This window comes from Lycium barbarum, chromosome 2, assembly GCF_019175385.1.
Source record: "Lycium barbarum isolate Lr01 chromosome 2, ASM1917538v2, whole genome shotgun sequence".
Lineage (NCBI taxonomy): Eukaryota > Viridiplantae > Streptophyta > Magnoliopsida > Solanales > Solanaceae > Lycium > Lycium barbarum.
The window spans coordinates 112,697,867-112,716,631 of record NC_083338.1 but is presented as its reverse complement, the minus strand read 5'-3'; the positions used below and the strand labels follow the sequence as shown (position 1 = coordinate 112,716,631).

Here is an 18,765-nt window from a genome sequence, read left to right as displayed (position 1 = left end):
TGTTGACGACACATATCGACTAAGGACTAAGATCTCTGCCCCATTTCAGCAGCACATGAGAAGCTGAGTCACTAATCAGATTAAAGTTTTGGTAAATTATCCCATTTAGACTAAGCTTATATATATATATATATATATATATATATATATATATATATATATATATATATATATATATATATATATATATATATATATATATATATATATATAGAGAGAGAGAGAGAGAGAGAGAGAGAGAGAGAGTACTAGAATGTAATCAGTTTGTATTTTCTAAAACTAGGAACTGGAAGACAGAGTTAATTATCATTTTTTCAAACCAAGATTGATTAGACTAAGCTCATACAAATTCTGAAACAAAACTGGAAGAGGAAAATCCGAGTGTCTTAACTTTAATTGGAATCAGAATTAAATTACATCATGCGAACTAAACAAATTTGTGCAATGAACTAATCATTACGAGGAAGCTAAACTTTTAAACGAGAAAGAGATTAGGTTGAATAGGGACTGATTTAAACCAATATTTAAACGCACCTGGAAACTATTAGACTGACCATAAATAAAGCAGAAAGAAATGGCTAAAATGCAACACTTCATGGACCAACATAGAGCAGCGGAATGGCTAAAATGCAGCAGCAGTTTCAACTCCAAAATGCAACAGCAAAATGGCTAAAGTACACCTAAATGAGCTAATTACCATGCCTAACAATGTTAAAGGGGAAGTAATAAGTAACCATGAAAACCATAAAGAGTAAAAGAAACAAAGCATCATATTAAGTTATATTTTATCGAATGACATCGACCACCAATTACTAGACTGTACATTTTAAGTGTTGGAATTTAGACTTATCATCTTATAGGGAAGAACACATTTTCATTTAGCAGGTAAATCAAGGAATATTCACGCACACAAGAATAAATGGCATTCTTCCAACTGTTTCTCCCTATTAATTTATCTAAACAGGATGTTAAGCACAAATCATCGCGAAGAAAATGACAAATCTTTTGGGAGGAAGAATCAGTATGTCTCGTGGTTTATAACTTTGGACATCACCAACTAGCATAATCCAAACTTAAGAAAGAACACTACAAAGTGGGCGGATTGTACAAATGGATGTTACAACTGGAAATCACACATGGTACAAATTTTATATTGTTCCTTTCACCAACCACATTTAACACTAGCGAATATTATAACAGAAGCATCTAACTCTATGAATGAAGGATAAAGCGAAGAATTACGATGGTGAGGCAAGAAGAAGATAACGATTGTCAATGCGCAAGAGCTTCCTAAGTTAACTCAAGGTTTGTAGGCATGCTAACGAATACGCAACAAATTGTGCTAAATACAGGATTGAATCTTCATTTAAACAGATATGCTATGTTCAATTTACAAAAGAAGGTTCATGCCATTTTTAGGTCTTCCAAGTACTCAAATCACTGATTTGCTTTCCTTTGAAAAATAGGACAGTCTGAATCAGATATCAGCAAATGATGGCACATACAAACTGATTTTTGGCAAAAACAGAGGCAAAAAGGTGACAGACTAAATACTTGATTTGAACACTAATCCGAAACAGCAACTATAATGACTGAGCTAAATTACAACGGTAAGCTAAACACCCAAACCAAACATGGATTGAAAATACAACCAACGCACTCAACACACACGAACCAAAGAACTGCTGAACATAAATGCTAGGACAACGTTTACATAAACAGTACCAAACACTTAAAGGACTACTGAAACCACTTCGCAAAATAGCTAATCACCACGTCGAATCAAAATCATACTAAATTAAGCGAATCTAAATACATCAATTTACATAGAACAGAACTAAAAAAAAAAACAGAGTGGGAAGGAGGATTTCTGACCTGTTTGGGTACAGTGAACTGGGTGTCGATGGCCTCGAATCTACTCTCGAATACCACAAACGATCTCAAAACTCGAATTACAACAATCCAGAAGTTCTTGTTTTCCAGAAATGTTCAAGAGCAGACTCGAATGATTTATCGAATCGTGTCAAATGTAGGAGTAAGCTACCCGAAAATGTTAAGACTCAAGAAATCGATATTTTTAAGGAAAAGACCTCAGCGGCTAGAAAGAACTTGAAACAGAGTAGAATTAGAACAAGCTAAGACTTAAAATAGTAGTGGAAAGGTGAAATGCTGAGTATGGTGAAGTATTCTGTTCCCGATTGTTGGGGTTTTTCCCGTCCTCCTTCAAGGTGTAAGCTCCTCTCCTTTTAAAGAGTGATGAGAGAGAGGACGGGGGGAGAGGAGTGTATGAGAGAGAGGAGCGGGGGACAGAGGGAAGTGGAGGTGGCAGAGGCGTGGGGGGACAGGGAGGAGTGGAGAGAACGTGAGAGGAGCGGGAGAGAGAGTGAAGGAGGAGAGGAGGAAGAAAGAGAAAGGGAAGGGAGGCGGATTAGGTTTAGGATTAGGGTTCGTTTGTTTTGGCTGATGATATGAAGTGGTTGGGCCGGGTAATTATTTGGGCTGGACCGGGTAGGGGATTATTTGGGCTGGTTGGATTAGTTAAAATAATGGTAATGGGTTGGTCCGTTTGGGCCATTAATTGGCTGAAAAATGTTGATCATTTCTCCCCTATTTAATTATTCTTGGGCTTCTAATTTAGTAACTAGTACAATATATATTATGTGAAGACAAATAGTAATTAGTGTGTATAAAGTAAAAATTAATTTAACGAGTACAAATCCTAAAATGAAACGATGACGAACCATTTAAAATTTGTGATAAAGTAATGCCCTTAAATGTTAAAAAAAATAAAAGTAGCGATATTAATACTAGTAGCAATAAATATAAAATAGTGAAAATAAAGTATTTAGCTCGTCAATAAATTTAGAAACCCGAGTAAATGAAATAGAAAATAAAAGAGGGACAAAATTGGGTGTCAACATCTCCTCCACCAAAGTTGCTTAAGTTTGGTAATCCTTTTACTAAATTGAATTTCACCATAGCTTTTAATTATCCATGCTAAGATGCCCAAGTCTAGCATGCCACAGATATGTATTATCATTGCTACTCATCTTCTCAATATATGAATTAGAGGCAAATAAGACATATAAATCATTAACTCTCTTACCGGTATGAATGATATCTGCCTTGAGTTCTTTGATATTTTGAAGGAAATTCACGTCATGTGGGCCAAATAATAGATAACTTCCAGCATCTACGGCATTTGCAACTGAAAATAGATTTTTCCTCATACCTGGAACATGAAAGACACTTTTGAGAGTGATAGAGTCCTCCTGCTTCTCGTTGATGACAACAGAGCTTTCCTTCTCCACATGATGAACTGAGTTATCTGCTGTTACAATGACATCACGACCATTGTATTTTCGGAAGTTGGAAAATTTAGATTCATCCCCGGTGAGATGGTGCCCACATCCTGAATCCACAATCCAGTCTTTTTCAAAATTGATGGAAGCCATGGCATCTACTGCTCGAGTCTCAGCTACAAAGCACTTTCCCCAGTCTTCTTCTTCTTCAGCAGCTTTCTCAGTTTGAGCCATATTACTCTCTTTGACTCGGCAATATCTTTTTATGTGTCCTATTTTGCCGCACCGATAACATTTTGGAGGCTTCTTACTGTGATTGTTAGAAGACTCTTCCTTCTTTCCTGGCGAGCTTGAACCACCTGAGGAGCGAGAGTGTAGCCTATCTCTTGCTTTTTCTTCAAAGTTCCTCTTATCGGCTACAAGAGCATTTCCTTCACCTTCTTTGACAGATACACCAGCCAACTGTTTAGCTAATAACTCCTGTGACGATAACAAATTCTCAAATTCCTCCAAGGATGGTTGTTGAGCCCATCCTTGAATTGATGTAACAAAAGGAATATATTCTGACTTCAAACCACGAATGATAATTCTTCTCATTCGTGCTTCAGAAATTGCCTCGTCCGGATTTAATAGAGATATTTCAGAACATAAGTTTTTAATCTTCAAGAAGTACTCAGCAATAGAAAGATTACCTTGAATGGTGTTGGCCAATTCGTTCTCCAAAATCTGTAGCCGAGCTTCATCCTTCTTGTTGAACAAACGATCAAGGGTCCTCCATATTTCATGAGCTGATTTACACCTTATAATATGATCAAATAAACTAGGAGAGATGGACCTCTTCAGGATGAACTCCGCCTTGGCATTAATCTGCTTCCACTTCTTACGTGCGTCATTATTTTCCGGTGCATCGGCAGGAGGATTTGTGTTACTCCCAGTGACAACTTCCCACAAATTCTCGCCAACAAGGTAGGACTCCAAACAGGTCTTCCATACCTTGTAGTTGAACTGGTTCAATAATTCCATCCCCAGTCCATTAGCACGACCACACACATCCATTTAGAAAAAAAAAATTGAATCGACCACTAACCCGATCTTGAAAATATATCCAGAAGCCAACGTATATGGCTATGGCTCTGATACCATGTAGAGAAATATAGCAGAAGAAAAGTAAATCGGAGAAACCTTCTGCTAGCCCAAGATCGTTACTAAGATTGGAAGATTCAACTAAAGAAGAGGAAACTTTGGAAAGGAGAAAGAAAATTTTAGATAGGAGAACTTGGTTATGGAAGAAAGACTTTCTTGAATTACTTGGTTACAAATGATCAAGTCCACTCCTATTTATACTTGTCTAAGGATGGTTCTAGACATTCTTCTAGATACATCTATAAGAAAATTCTAGCAATCCTTATCTTCTTGCAATACTCTAGACTATCTAGAAATCTCTTCAAGATATTTATCCAAGATACTATACTAGGCTATTCTAGAATCATTACTAAATATCTAGGATTTTTTGTAGTTCCAAAAAATCTACTTTATAATTTCACATACACACACACACACACACACACACACACACACATACATATATATATATATATATATATATATATATATATATATATATATATATATATGTATGTGTGTGTGTGTGTGCGCGCGTGTGTATGTGTGTATATATGTGTGTGTCTACACACACACACACATATATATATGTGTGTGTGTGTACACACACATATACATATATGTATATATACACATATATACGTATAGTGCGTGTGTGTATGTATGTGTGTGTGATTTGTGTATATATATATTTATATATGTGTGTATATATTATCTCAATGATCTATTGCAATTGGCGTTACAAGAGATTGACCTGAAGTGTCAACCAGACTGTCATTTTCTTAGAATTGTACTTGAACTATTATCTCGAACAAAAATCACTCGGTTAATATTTCAATCGTTTTCTACTCCAAAACTCTAGGCTGATTGATGTCTCAAGACACACTTCAAAGGTTAGAAGAAGGATTGAGCCAAATTATACAATAAATGAATCAACAAGAGAATTATTCATTGATAATTTGATGATAATTATAACTATAACTAGAAAGAAGGGTGAGTTAGTAGAAAATAAAGCTCTTTTTTTCATTTTTTTTCATTTTTTTCTTTTTCTTTTTTGGGGGGAGGGGGATGTGTTATTATTGATAGAAGGGGATAAAAAGGAACTAACCAATGCAATAGGAGTTGCCGTGTAACGAAGGCAAGTCTTTTTCATGACAGCCTTAGCTTGTCTATCATCATTGGAATTTTCCTATCAAACAGATTCACATAATGGTACTTCACCATTCACAGATATACAACCAACATTTTGATTTTATGCCCCACTATTTTTTTTTTAAGGATTTATGTGTAATTTTGAGGAATTCTTTTTTTAAGTTTTTCAACTAGTGAGATTAGGGGTGTCAAATGGGCGGGTTGTGGACTGACTTGGGGCGGGTTAAAATGGGATATATTAACAAAATGACCCGCCTAAAAGTTGGTTGGACTGATGAGCTACGAAAACAAGTCATAACCCAACCTGTCAATTTTTATTAAGTTTTAATTTCTTTGTTTGTTTTTTTATAATTAGTTTAAGTGTCTAATACAATATATTTTTTCTCTTTATTATGGCTACATGACACATCTCAAATAAAAAAAAGTTGTTTTAAAATATTTTAATAAAGTTTCTCATAGGTCAATTTGTGTTATATATCAGACCACATTTTAAATGAACTGAATTAGACGGGTCAAAATGAATTGAGCTAATAAATGGGCGGTTCAAGGACCGGTCCAAACTTAAATGGATTGCGTGCATCTTGTTTTCATGGTTTAATTTATAGTGGATAAAGGTATTGACTGTAATATTAAAAATAGTTTTGTTATTGCATTGTTATAATTGGTAGAGTTTTACTTTTATTTTATACTTAAGTTATGCTCAATGGCCATACGTGAAATTCATTCTAGTTATTAGATAGGTATTTGATAATGAAATTTTCAAATCATTGAATAATTAAACACCACTTAAAATTTTGTACTTTATAAGTATGATTCTTCGTCTATAACGCGTTTAGAGAAATTAGTCTGCTGCAGTGAAAGAGTTGAAAACCTTGATTTTTTTTCTTTTAAAGCAGTATACAAATTCGAAATACTGAAAGATATGCAAGTTAAAGGTTTATTAAGTACATTTTCTTTATTAAAGTAAAAGAAATGAATATATAATATTGTAGTATTTTCTTGGGGAGTTTTCATTTTTAGATAAAAATTACGTAATAATGTTATCTTGTTACTTCAAGAGTTTTTTTTTTTTTGCTGAATGTTTCTTCAAGTGTTACGAAAGTTTTTTTTAATTATTTTTTTTATTTTTATTTTAGAGTTAAGAAAGTGAGAAAGCAGGACAAAGTACAAATGAATAGGTGAGAAGGTTCCAACAAGGTCACGTGAAATATTTTAGGGATAATATGATTACTGAGGAGTCAAGATTCTGAAATCCAGAGTGATTTTCATGTGGCTCATCTTTCATTAATATTTTTATGTGACCACATATGACACCTTCTTAAATCCTATTAATATTACACTCTTCTGGTCTTCTCTTTTTTGGTACTTTTGTAAATTCTCTACTTGCAATAAGATGATCAGGCTATGATGCATCTTAGATTATTTCTTTTCATTTTACAGTTGGATCTGTCCCTTCTGCTATTATTCAGTGTAAAATAACTGTATTTATAAGTAGCCATATTTGTCTAAATTGCATGAGTAAATAGGCTTCCAAATGCAGTATTTCATTAGTTATTTTTTCAGAGACTTACTTGATACATGTGTCTGAATTTTATATCTTTTTATGTGAAGATGAATAAATATCTTCATATATCAAACGCTAGCCAATAAGTAGTACGAACATTTACCTCTTGATTTCTCGTTCTATTTCTATCAACTTGAAGTTAGATAAACGCTAATAAACATTACTCCCAAGTAAGAAGATATTGTCTTCAACGTTCACTAATTTTGGGAACAACAAGTGGTGCATAACTTTTTGGCAGTTGTCGAAGGGAAAATGGTAATCGGACGACAGGCAACTTTTTGAAAAATCTCAAAGTTATTATTTTCTTGGTTATGAAGTTTTAGTTTCCCAGTCAAAATTTAATATTTTTTCTCTTTATCTCATTTTCATACTTTTGCTTTTAGAAACGTCTTCTAAAGCATATGTTGAATGTCATGATTTCCGCATGAAAAGAATCCACAATTTACAGATGTTGAAAAAGAAATATCACTATGTCACAAAAGCACTTCCTTCTTCCAATATCTTGTCTTCTTTGGGATTTGACCAAAGAAAAATTACTTCGTTGGCTGGATATAAGAATGTCGAAAAAACCATTTTTGAGAGAGAATTATGAAGAGCCTATTTCAATAAAATTTCTCATATAACCTTACATACGTCGTGCACATTATTAATTGAAGCTAAAGGTGTAAAATATAATTTATCACGGATTTTTTTCCTGTTTTAATGAAAAGCATTCTAAAGAAAAGCTTCTTCTTTGCTTTTCTCTTTTTTGCTGTGTGAGAAAATGGACACGTAAGCTCTAGCAGTGCAAGTATCTACAAGCCGACAAAGTTCACTGAATGCCACGCCACAGAACCAGTAAAGAAAATAATGCCCACTAAAACAAAAGGGGTAATATTTGATGTAATTAAATGACTATATAGAAAAAAGAGGAAGATTTAAAATAATTAAATGACCATATCAACAACTTTTTCCACCAATAATTTTCCCACATACTAAAGTTGAAGAACTCCACCTTTTTCTACAGTTGCACCATAATAAAAAGCCAACAATAAAACAAAAGGATTATCACTTAAAATTGAAAGAGATAATAACAGAATATAGCACACCTCCTAAATGTAGAATTAAACAATAATCACGCTTAACAATTCCCAATTATTTTATCAAAAGGGAATCTTGCAATCTGTTCAAGATAATGACACGCTTCATAGAAAATATAGATAACAATCATTCAATTAATTACCACTGAATAGTGTGCCGGGAAGGATGAGATCCCTCCCGCCTCCACCGGAGATTGAGTTTGAGCTCTGGATGGAAAAAATTCTGAGTAGGGAGCGCGAGTAAAAAACCTCTAGCAAAGAGCACTTTTTTCATTAATAAGCCTTATGTGACACGAATCTGAATTAATCAGATCGAATACTAGATGGTTGGAAAAGTTTATTCAATTAATTAAGAATGCTTCCACCCCAAGTTAGTTGGCATTAGCTATATGATGTATGAGTTACCTGTATCTGTTCCATTCAATTCATGTAGTTGTACATTTCATTGTTCTCTTACAGATTTAACCTTAATTACATTGCTATACAAGTCTCAAACTAAGCAAAAAGGGCTCCAGGCAAACAATGGACATTATTACCTAGTTCATTATTACTCTGTAAAGACAATAACAACCTCAAACATCTGTCCTTTATTTCTGTAAGACTTTCCCTCCTTTAATGGCCATATCTTTGTCTGTAGCATATTTTTTCAGAAGAAAAAGAGGGTCCCTAAAGAATCAGAAGTTGGCAACAATCACGAGCAAAGAATACATAAAAAGCCACTCTATTACTCATCTGTAACAGTATTTTAATTTGCTCCTTGTTCTTGTACTTCTTCATGAGGCCAAAATGTCACATACTAATTCAATGGCTTCTGTATCTTCTTCTTCTGCTACTACCCCTTCTCCTGTATTTTCATATGAAGATGACAAACTAGACCTTGAGTCGGTACGTGCAGTCGTCGCTGTTATCAATCAGCACATAACTGCATTGCTTGCAGATACAAAATCTTGGAAATGCTTGAAACTGAAATGCAGTTCCAAGTTTGATGTTTGTAGTAATAGAGGGTATCTCGAGTTCTCGGAGCAGTCAATATTGTCGAATCTTTATTGGGGGATAGAGAGTATAGAAGCAGCACTTCAAGCAGCAAAATGGAGTGAAGAGAGAACCTCAAGGCTACAGAATTCAGAGAACATGCTTCAAGTACCAGCCTCACTTGATGAGCATGGAGAAACAGCAGGAATTCCAAACAGTTATTTGATAGGCTACTCTTACTTTTACCTCTCCGTTGTTAGAAAGCTCCAAGGGGATGAGTGGCAGGTTGCAATGCATTTTCTTCAAGCTCTTGTGGTTTCTCCTAGGCTTCTTCACACTGAAATTGCTACAGACCTCTGCAGACGATTATCCGTCTTATGCTTTGACCACAAACCACATTCAGAGGAATTTACATCCGAGAATGAGGTCTATGCTGTGATGGTAAAGATGGCGAGGAGATACAAAGCTTGGCTTATGTATTATCAGATTATGTCTTCTGGAGATGAGGCCAGCAGCATATCTTCCACTCACCATGAATTACAACAGATAGCGTAAGTTTCTTAGATAAGCAGTAGATATTGAAGTAGTAAGTTGCTTTGTATAAGACAGAGAGGGAGACATGACCAGTATCCCAGTGGCATGAATTTCAACTGCACACTACATTTACCAATCTTTTTTCTTTATGGCGGAACATTAATACTGAAAGATAACTTCAGTGGAAGTAAGTAATATCTGGTGAAGACAATAAAGACCTATTGGAATGGATTGGATGATTATGACCAAGTTTAATTAGTCTCTAGCAATTTTATGAGTCCAAGCTTTAAAAGGGTTGATTTCTCATATGGTCACTCAACTAATAGTTATTATCTCAGAAAATCACCTTCTTCTTGATTCCAAATTTAACAAAGAAAGTGACTTTATAAGATAATAACTATTAGTTGAGTGACAATTTGAGAAATCAACTCAGCTTTAAAAGGAAATTAAAACTGGAAATGGAGATGATACCTTACTTTACAACACATTGTCCTAGGCTCCTAGCCCTCTGAATTGTAGAATAACGCTTTTCGTAATTTCGCTAAGCTCGTTCTCATCCAAATGTATTTCTGTTTAACAGGAGTAAGAAGTCCAGAAGCACAAGATCTTCAAATTTATGTAAACATGGAAACAAGCAGTGCACCTGTCCAAATGTAAGTATAACACTATAACTGATCCTCTTGGATAGTACGAAATACAAACTGTCAGAGCATGATACCTAGAATTCTCCCTCAAACACATTGCTTGAGCATTATTTGAAGTGGGTATGTCATGTAGAGTAGGCCGTATGAAGGTCACAAAATGAAAATAGAAAAAGAATCCCTACATATACTGCAGTAATGTTCAAGATAAGGGTAATAACAAAATGTGTTTTCTCACCTTTCTCTAAGTTTAGTCAGCGGAAGGTCCTAATTCTCTTGATTACTGTTTTAGTTTGTATGACTTTCAAAATTAATAGAGCATGAATGCAGTTTGAGAAGATGCATCCATTTAATACCCAAAATGATGCTAAGAACGAGGAAGAAAAGACTTTTATCACATCCAACGAGTTCATAGAGAAAAATCAGGTAGCTATTACTGAATTAAGGAGTCGCGTAGCAGATATACCCAAGAACTCAACCACCAAATGCCTCAAAGATGTATTGCTTGATTCAGAGTCAGAGACACCAATCTACTTGGATTGCAGTGACAGCAGTTCTGCAAATGAAAATTTTCATGAGGTAAGTAGAAATGAATAGTCCTCTGAAAACTAAACAATTGCACAAGCATGCACTACCATACTGTCCTTTCTACCCTTCCCAAAATCTTGTCAACCTTTTTTATTCAGGAATATGCAAAATACCTGGAAATCACTTCAAACTGGAGCCTAGAAAATCAGCAAATAGAGGCTTTTTATCAGTTTAGTCCCTACTCACCTGTTTTAAGCTTTAGCCTGATAGCTCAGTAGGTCTGATATCGATTAACTCAACTGACTCAATGAATACAGGAACCAGAAATCTTCTCGCTCCTCACTGCTTTTGGAAAGCTTGGTTTGTAAATCGCAAATTTCTGGAGTAGAAATCCCTAACTCACTCTCCAGAAGATTCTCCAGTTCATTTAATCATACTGATTTATCAGCAGAAGGAAGCAGAGGCCTCAAAACGCACATACATTTGAGTGGTAATAATGAAGCAGTAACAATGCAACAGATAATTGATAGTAGATCCAACAGATATCCAGTGTCCATGACTTTATGTGATTATCAGCTCTGCAAAACACAGCACCCAAGGATTTCTTCACGGCAAAAGAACAGGTGCAAGAAGACCTTAAAAGAAATATCTGAATATGTTGAAGAGAAGTCTCAAGTAGAACAAGCAGCACTACTTGAGAAAATAATTTCAAAGTTATGTTTCTCAGAAGAGTTTGGGGATTATAAAGACCACACAGTTGACCTTACAACAATATATGAGTTATTGAACAATAAAACAGGACTCAAGTATTCTTTATTAAAAGACATAATTATTGATCAACTTCTGAGGGCTATATCGACATCCAAAGAAGAACATGTGATACGAGAATCGGTATCTGTCCTATCAATTATTATTTCAAGAAACAGATCACTTGTTGATGACGTCAAGAGGAAAGGGTTACAGTTGAATCATTTGGCAACTGCTCTTAAGAAAAATGTTCATGAAGCCGCTATACTAATTTACTTTATAAATCCATCTCCTGTAGAAATCAAGACATTAGAACTTTTACCAAGTCTTGTGGATGTGGTGTGTGCTTCAAACAGTTACAAATGTAGCCTAACAACACTACGGATAACACCTCCAGCAGCGTCATTAATGATTATGGAAGCACTAGTCACTGCATTCGACTATACATCGAGCGAAACACAATTAGCTGTGATCAGCTCACCCAAAGTACTCTCAGGGCTATTGGATGTCTCAAGAAACAACAACCTGGAAGAGATTATTGCTCTGGCAGCTATTCTTATCAGATGTATGCAATTCGACGGTCAATGCAGAAAACACATAAACCATTCTGCTCCACTGGCCCCATTTATCTCTCTTTTGAGAAGCAACCATGAGCGTGCAACGTCAATTGCATTGCAGTTTTTTCATGAATTGCTGCGAATTCCAAGGTATGAAACTATCTACTTATTCTCCATTTTCTTTATCCTCTGCTGGGGAAGGAAATGACCTTGATATTGATCACGATAAGAACTCTCAAGAATATGAAAACTGGACGGTAATATCAGCATAGGATTAGTGATAATGGAGATGTAATAAGCAAGCTAATATTTTGTTCACAGAAGCAAATCAGTGACACCTTTCCCCAGGTTTCATTCACCATAATTTGTTATCTTGTGGATGAACAAGACTGAAAGAATCCAACTACTCGACATATTATCTCATCTAAAAGACGTATGTGCCGTAATGAACAAAGTTACCATAAACAACATGTTCTTCCTTATACAACATACTTCTTAGAACAAAGTGACCATTAACAATACTTCAGAACATATTCAATCTGTTTTGCATCAGGTCATCAGGCATTGAGGTACTGCAGAAAATACAACAGGACGGAAGCAACAACAGTATGTGTGCATTATTGCTCCTCATCCAAAAGTCACAACCAGAGTACAAAGTTTTGGCAGCAAATTTGTTGCTTCAGTTAGACATGCTGGTAAGCATATTGAAGTGTTGTCTTTCGAAGTATATGGTAAAAAAAAATGTGTTTAACAATAAAAGAACGAGCAGGTTTGTGTAACTAAACACCTGCAATAGAACAGCATATGTTGAGCTGAGAATGTTCCAGGCGTACAGGGATAGAACAAAATTCATGATATTGGGCAATGAAGTACACGAAGAAAAAGAAAAAAAAAGTTTACATTTTATGGATTAACAAAATTACCACAAAACACTACACAGAGCAGAAAACTTGGATATGTTTATTTTCTTTCATTCTTTCTATAACCAAAAAGTTAAAATTTACCTATATCTGGTTTCTGTCCCTATGAAACTAAGGTAATCCATATATCTTGTACATTTACTTACAAAACAAGAGGGGTAACCATGAACCTTTGACAATGACAAATTTTCAGGAAACATCAAGTAAATTTGTAATTTGTGAAGAGGCTATGGAAGCCCTACTCGAGTCAGTGGCATGTGAGGAGAATTCTACAACACAGGCTCTATCAGCATTCATCCTATCCAACCTTGGTGGAACCTGCTCGTGGTCAGGAGAATCCTACACAATACCATGGCTGCTTAAAAAGGCTGGTTTGACTTCACTGCAACACAAGAACATGATAAAGAATGTTGACTTTTCTGATAAATGTCTACAGGTAATTTGTGCTTTCAAGATTCAATTAACCCTGGTGCAATGTAGGGTCATGTAGGTGTTGATCAAGAGCTAGGGATGATTTGGAATTTAAGTTTTATCTCAACAGTCCTCAACAATGATTTTGTGGAATTTACATTGTCCTTTCAATTTTTCAGCCTTACTCTTTGAGATACTGATCTCCAGCTACTCACATTTTCTGCTAGAGTCTTGCGGGGGTTCTTGTCTCATAGTGATAATTTATTTTGCCTTTTAATGTAAAAAGTAGTCTTCTATCTTAGAGATAAGTTGTTACAACTACACTATATACTAGTTTCTTACAAACACATGGCCACACAATCAGCACTACAGTATAACCTATTACTTAGTTTTTGAGAGTTCTCAGACAGTGGCATTATGATCCATATCGTTCAGTTGTTGTTGTCCACTTTCACATAAACTATTGATAAACAGTGGTATTCTGAAGTTATGCACCAGTGGCTACCATTCATTACTATGCAAAAGAACATTTTTATCCTCATGTATTATTCTTCATCAGAAGTTTGTACTATTTTATATTTGCTTAGATGCACCAAGGTCTATACCGAATTTGGCTACCATGTACTAATTTTTTACACTCTACCACACCCATCAGTTGTTTACTTGTTCTAAAGACTCCATGAACTAACAGGACATTACCATAGAGACATGGTGCAGCAAAGTAGCGAGGCGCTTCTTAAAGTTTGGCAGTCCTCTATTCCATGCTATAGAGAAAGGACTTAAGAGCAAATCAAGGAGTACTTCCCGTGATTGTCTTGCCATTACTGCATGGCTGGGGTCTGAAATCATGAAAGCCCCAGATGATTTGAGATATGCAGCCTGTGAGATCTTACTTAGTAGAATTGAGCAATTTGTGCATCCAGGACTGGAGCTTGAAGAAAGGCTACTAGGATGTCTTTGTATCTATTATTATACTTCCGGAAGAGGTAAATCTAGAAACATGCATTAATTTAAATTTGAGGATTTGAAAAGTAGTCTGAAATTCAAAATTTTGAATCAAAACAAGGAAGAACTTCTAGCTGCTCAAACAATTAGAAGGTCTTTAGATTGTTCACAAGTTATCAGCATAGCACAGTATTATAGTTCAGTTACCAGATATTTTTTAGTGTACAGTAAAGACTTAGCTAACAGCCAAACAGTAAAGCTTTGAATGGCAAAAGAAATAATGATTTTGCTTTCACCAATTCAAAAAACCTACAAAGAGAGTACTAACAGCTGGAAATTGAAGAAACTTATGATACTGTAGAATGAGTAGAGGGCAATACCTGTAAATACAACGAAAATTTCACAAGACAGTCGCTGTCTGTCTATCATGAATTTTACTAATACTCAAAATGACGGCGTGTGTCCAAACTATACCTGTGTAAATCGTACACCTATTCCTCTTAACTCGCACTCCCAAAAATCACGAAACTTAATGTTGGTCAGACAGCTTTTTTCTGCTTTTTATGTCACCTGTATAATAAGTTAATTTAGCTTCACTTCAAACATGCACTTTTTTCCGCTTGGATGTCACCCACTATGCTAAGTTGACTTGCTTTCACTTAAAACATGTGCCTGAAATGGAAAACTCTTACAGGGATGAAAAAGCTAGTCAACTTTTCAGAAGGAGTTAGAGAGTCACTAAGACGCCTCTCCGGCATCAGTTGGATGTCAGAAGAATTACTTAAGGTTGCCGACTATATCCAGCCAAACAAGTGGGTAAGTAGACATCAGATTTCTTTTTACATTGTGACTGCAGTGATGTTAACACTTAACAGCACCATAATGCCACCACTTATACCAGTCATCTCTACCTGATCATCGCATCTAATACAAGTGAATGTATAGAATTTGCATAATAAACAAGTAATACAGTCTTATCTTCAATATAACCTCTTATCATCACTGTATTAGCCACATCCTTGCAAGAACTATAACAAGGTTGGCAACTGGGATCTTTTCCTGCATAGGAACCGAAATTTGGCCTTATTTACTAAAATGCAGAACAAGGATTAAAGAGAACTTCAAAAAGCAGAGAGGCATTAACAAAGTAAAGATCCACTTAAAGATGAATGTCTACAATCAATCAACTCAATCTCAAACTAGTTGGCCATTGGATTCATGTAACAGGAAAAAGATTTCCCATTTGAAATCATTTCTCATATCCGGGCCAATTTCATCTCGATACCAAATATTTGTCTTTTTAAGGCAAATTAGGGGTTTTGTAAAACTAAAGGTTCTATAAACTTCACATATTCTACGTTGCATGCAAGTCTCTCAGTAAACTAAAAAAACTCCTGGCATAAGACACAATGAAGAAAAAATTTCAAGAAATCAAACAAATATATGATAGATAAGAAGATGCAGGTCCGAAACTAAAGACACAAAAGGAAACTAGTCTCTTACTATAATGTGGTGGGCTTACGAGTCGTACCTCATTGAGGAACTCCAAATGAAGTAAATATTTTGGTATAGATCACTAAGTAACCCTCAGAAATGGAGGTGTTGTGTTGTAATGATGCATATATGAGAAATTTGTTACTCCCGCCGTCCCAAATTTATGTGACACTAGTAGACTGGGCGCAAAGTTTAAGAAAGAAAGGAAGACTTTTTAAGCTTGTGGTCTAAAACAAGTCTTAGACATTTTGTGGCTGTAAATCCTCTCATTAAGAGTAAAATGAGAATTCTAAAGTTAAATTGTTTCTAAATATAAAAAAGTAACATTTTTTTTTGGATAGCCTGAAAGGAAAGTGTGTCACATAAATTGGGACATAAGGAGTATTTATCATCATACAATTATTCATTTCTAAACAGTTTTTCTTTGCTATGGTAAGAGCAGAGAATATCTTGCGTTCACACACAGATTCTCGAAATGAGTAGTAACCTTAGTGGAGCAGTAACATCGCTCACCTACTATAACGGAGAGCTTTACAGCGGACATGCAGATGGTTCAATCAAGGTTAGCCACTTTTATGTGCTTCATACTTCTTGCCTCTAAACTTACGGTTCGCATTAACAAGAAGATAATGACCTCTTGATAAGTTGTCTTCTAGGATGATGAGTTTTTCCTAGATATGTTCATAGTGTTAGATTTCCAGTGTAATATATCTGATGGTTTTACATCATAGGCATGGGACATCAAAGGACAAGAAGCAACACTTGTTCGGGATGTGAGGGAGCATAAAAAGGCCGTGACATGCTTTTCGATTTCTGGATCAGGGAATTGCCTGTTGAGTGGTTCTGCTGATAAAACAATAAAGGTAACCAGTAACCAACCAAATTTTGAGTTAACGGTGACTGAAGGGCATGCTAAAACTGCATTTTTAATGGATGAGTCTTTCATTTATGCAGATGTGGCAAATGCTTGAAAGAAAGCTTGAGTGTATAGAGACTATACTGACGAAAGATCCAATTCAAAATATCAACGCACACGGAGAACTGATTTTTGCTGTTAGCCAGAGCCACAAAATGAAGGTAGATATAAATGATCATTACATTCAGAAGAAATAATTACCAATTGGATCTTAGTCATGTCTGAGCAGTCAAGTTCTGGAATGATTGTTAAGATAGTGTATTACACTACCAAGACTTGCTCTTTTATAGGTGTTTGATGGATCACGGAAAGCCAGTAAGTATCTAAAGAATAAATCCATAAGGTGTGGAACATTGACAAACGGAAAGCTGTATGTAGGCTGCACAGATTCAAGCATACAGGTCAGGGTCAGATCTTGTTTCGGACTCATATAAAACAACTCATTCAGCAATTGAGTTACAAATAACTAATTACTCAATGCAGGAGTTAGCTATAGCAAACAGCAGGCAGCAAGAGATCAAAGCACCATCAAAGAGTTGGATTATGAAAAACAAGGCTGTGAACTCATTAGCCGTATATAAGGACTGGCTATACAGTGCAAGTTCAACAATTGAAGCTTCACATATAAAGGTAACAAATCCAAGATACTGATGTGGAGTAAGTAACTCTTTCATTGACACCGCCACTGATGCAGGACTGGAGAAAAAACAAGAAGCCCCAAATTTCAGTGTCACCAGAAAAGGGAGCCAATGTGTTGGCAATAGAAGTAGTGGAGGACTTCATATATTTAATTTGCAGTGCGTCAATGAGCAACATCCAGGTACTGGGCATATCTTACATAGAAACTGATTTTTAAATTTGATATTTCTAGAAAGTCACATCCCAAAGGAAAAAAATTAAACTCTCTCTATTTAGTGAAAATCACCTTGGGAACAGCATATGATCCAATGAATGAGTACTAAATATATGCTCATTCCTCAACTCGCTTACACAAAATTTACCATGTTAAGTAATGAGCATACTAACCCATGAATACATGAGGCAAACAGATTTGGCTGAGAGGAACACAGCACAAAGTTGGAAGATTATCAGCAGGCAGCAAGATAACAAGTCTTCTGACAGCAAATGACATAATTATATGCGGTACAGAAACAGGAATGATTAAGGTTTGTCTATTGAACTTCTACTCAAAAAACGAAGAACTATTAAAAGGCAAATGGAACTTTTGACAGTCCTCATTGCAGAACAAATGTGTTTATCATGTAATACGAACCAATGATAATAACAAAAGCACATGTTGCCAGTATTGAGCACTTGCCTATATGGAGTATCAAAACTTCCACTACCCTTTTTGTATCCTCCCTTCAAAATTATTTATTAAAGAAGGGCGCAATCTTTAATTTCTTTTTTTCCAAACATAACGGTACTAACTCCTTGCTTTGACTTCATCTTAAAAATGGCAGGGTTGGATCCCCCTGTAGTGGTGTATTACAAGTACAGAAAAAGTCTAGCACAAATGATAGTTTCAAGTTAGTCATTTTCACCCTGTACAGAAGGCGCAAGCAGTATTATTCCATATGATGTAGAGAGAACAACTATACAAATGAGTGCAGTGTAATTATTTTTTGATATCCATGAGTGCAGTGTAATTAAATCATTTCACTTCAAATAATTCTACATGCCATGTAAATCAATCATGAAAAAACCTCAGATGAATGCTAAGCCTTTTTGTTCTCTTCTTTTCTACTTAAAAGGGGATGTTACCAAGACTAAACAAGTTCAATACCAAGACTAAAAAAGTTCAACTTGTATTTGAGCACTAGTCGAGATTACAGGATCAACCCTTTCAAAAGTTCTAAATTTTATAAGCTCACACACATA

General features: G+C 35.4%; 1 protein-coding gene and 1 long non-coding RNA gene across 2 annotated transcripts; one reads left to right on the top strand and one right to left on the bottom strand.

The window, feature by feature from the left end:
* Window positions 1–8,783: 8,783 nt before the first annotated feature.
* On the bottom strand, window positions 8,784–11,280 carry LOC132626787 (uncharacterized). The gene is made up of 4 exons (XR_009577623.1): window positions 11,141–11,280; window positions 10,833–10,922; window positions 10,197–10,368; window positions 8,784–9,711 (listed from the first exon to the last, which is right to left on the bottom strand). It is a non-coding gene; the product is annotated as an uncharacterized LOC132626787 (long non-coding RNA).
* Window positions 9,006–18,637, top strand: LOC132626786 (putative E3 ubiquitin-protein ligase LIN-1). Its single transcript, XM_060341780.1, has 17 exons — window positions 9,006–9,742; window positions 10,306–10,378; window positions 10,697–10,945; window positions 11,053–11,123; window positions 11,212–12,348; window positions 12,752–12,893; window positions 13,312–13,554; window positions 14,221–14,515; window positions 15,169–15,290; window positions 16,411–16,530; window positions 16,700–16,831; window positions 16,923–17,045; window positions 17,175–17,285; window positions 17,368–17,514; window positions 17,579–17,704; window positions 17,934–18,050; window positions 18,348–18,637. Exons 1-17 carry the CDS (start codon window positions 9,006–9,008, stop codon window positions 18,363–18,365), a joined length of 3,963 nt encoding a protein of 1,320 aa, XP_060197763.1. The 3' UTR covers window positions 18,366–18,637.
* The last annotated feature ends 128 nt before the right edge of the window (window positions 18,638–18,765 follow it).

Bases quoted from the DNA above. Each gene is read 5' to 3' on its own strand.
- LOC132626786 (XM_060341780.1), top strand. From the start codon at position 9,006: ATGTCACATACTAATTCAATGGCTTCTGTATCTTCTTCTTCTGCTACT. The intron at 10,946-11,052 runs GTAAGTAGAAAT...TTTTTTATTCAG, and splicing joins CAAATGAAAATTTTCATGAG to GAATATGCAAAATACCTGGA. The intron at 14,516-15,168 runs GTAAATCTAGAA...AAACTCTTACAG, and splicing joins TTATTATACTTCCGGAAGAG to GGATGAAAAAGCTAGTCAAC.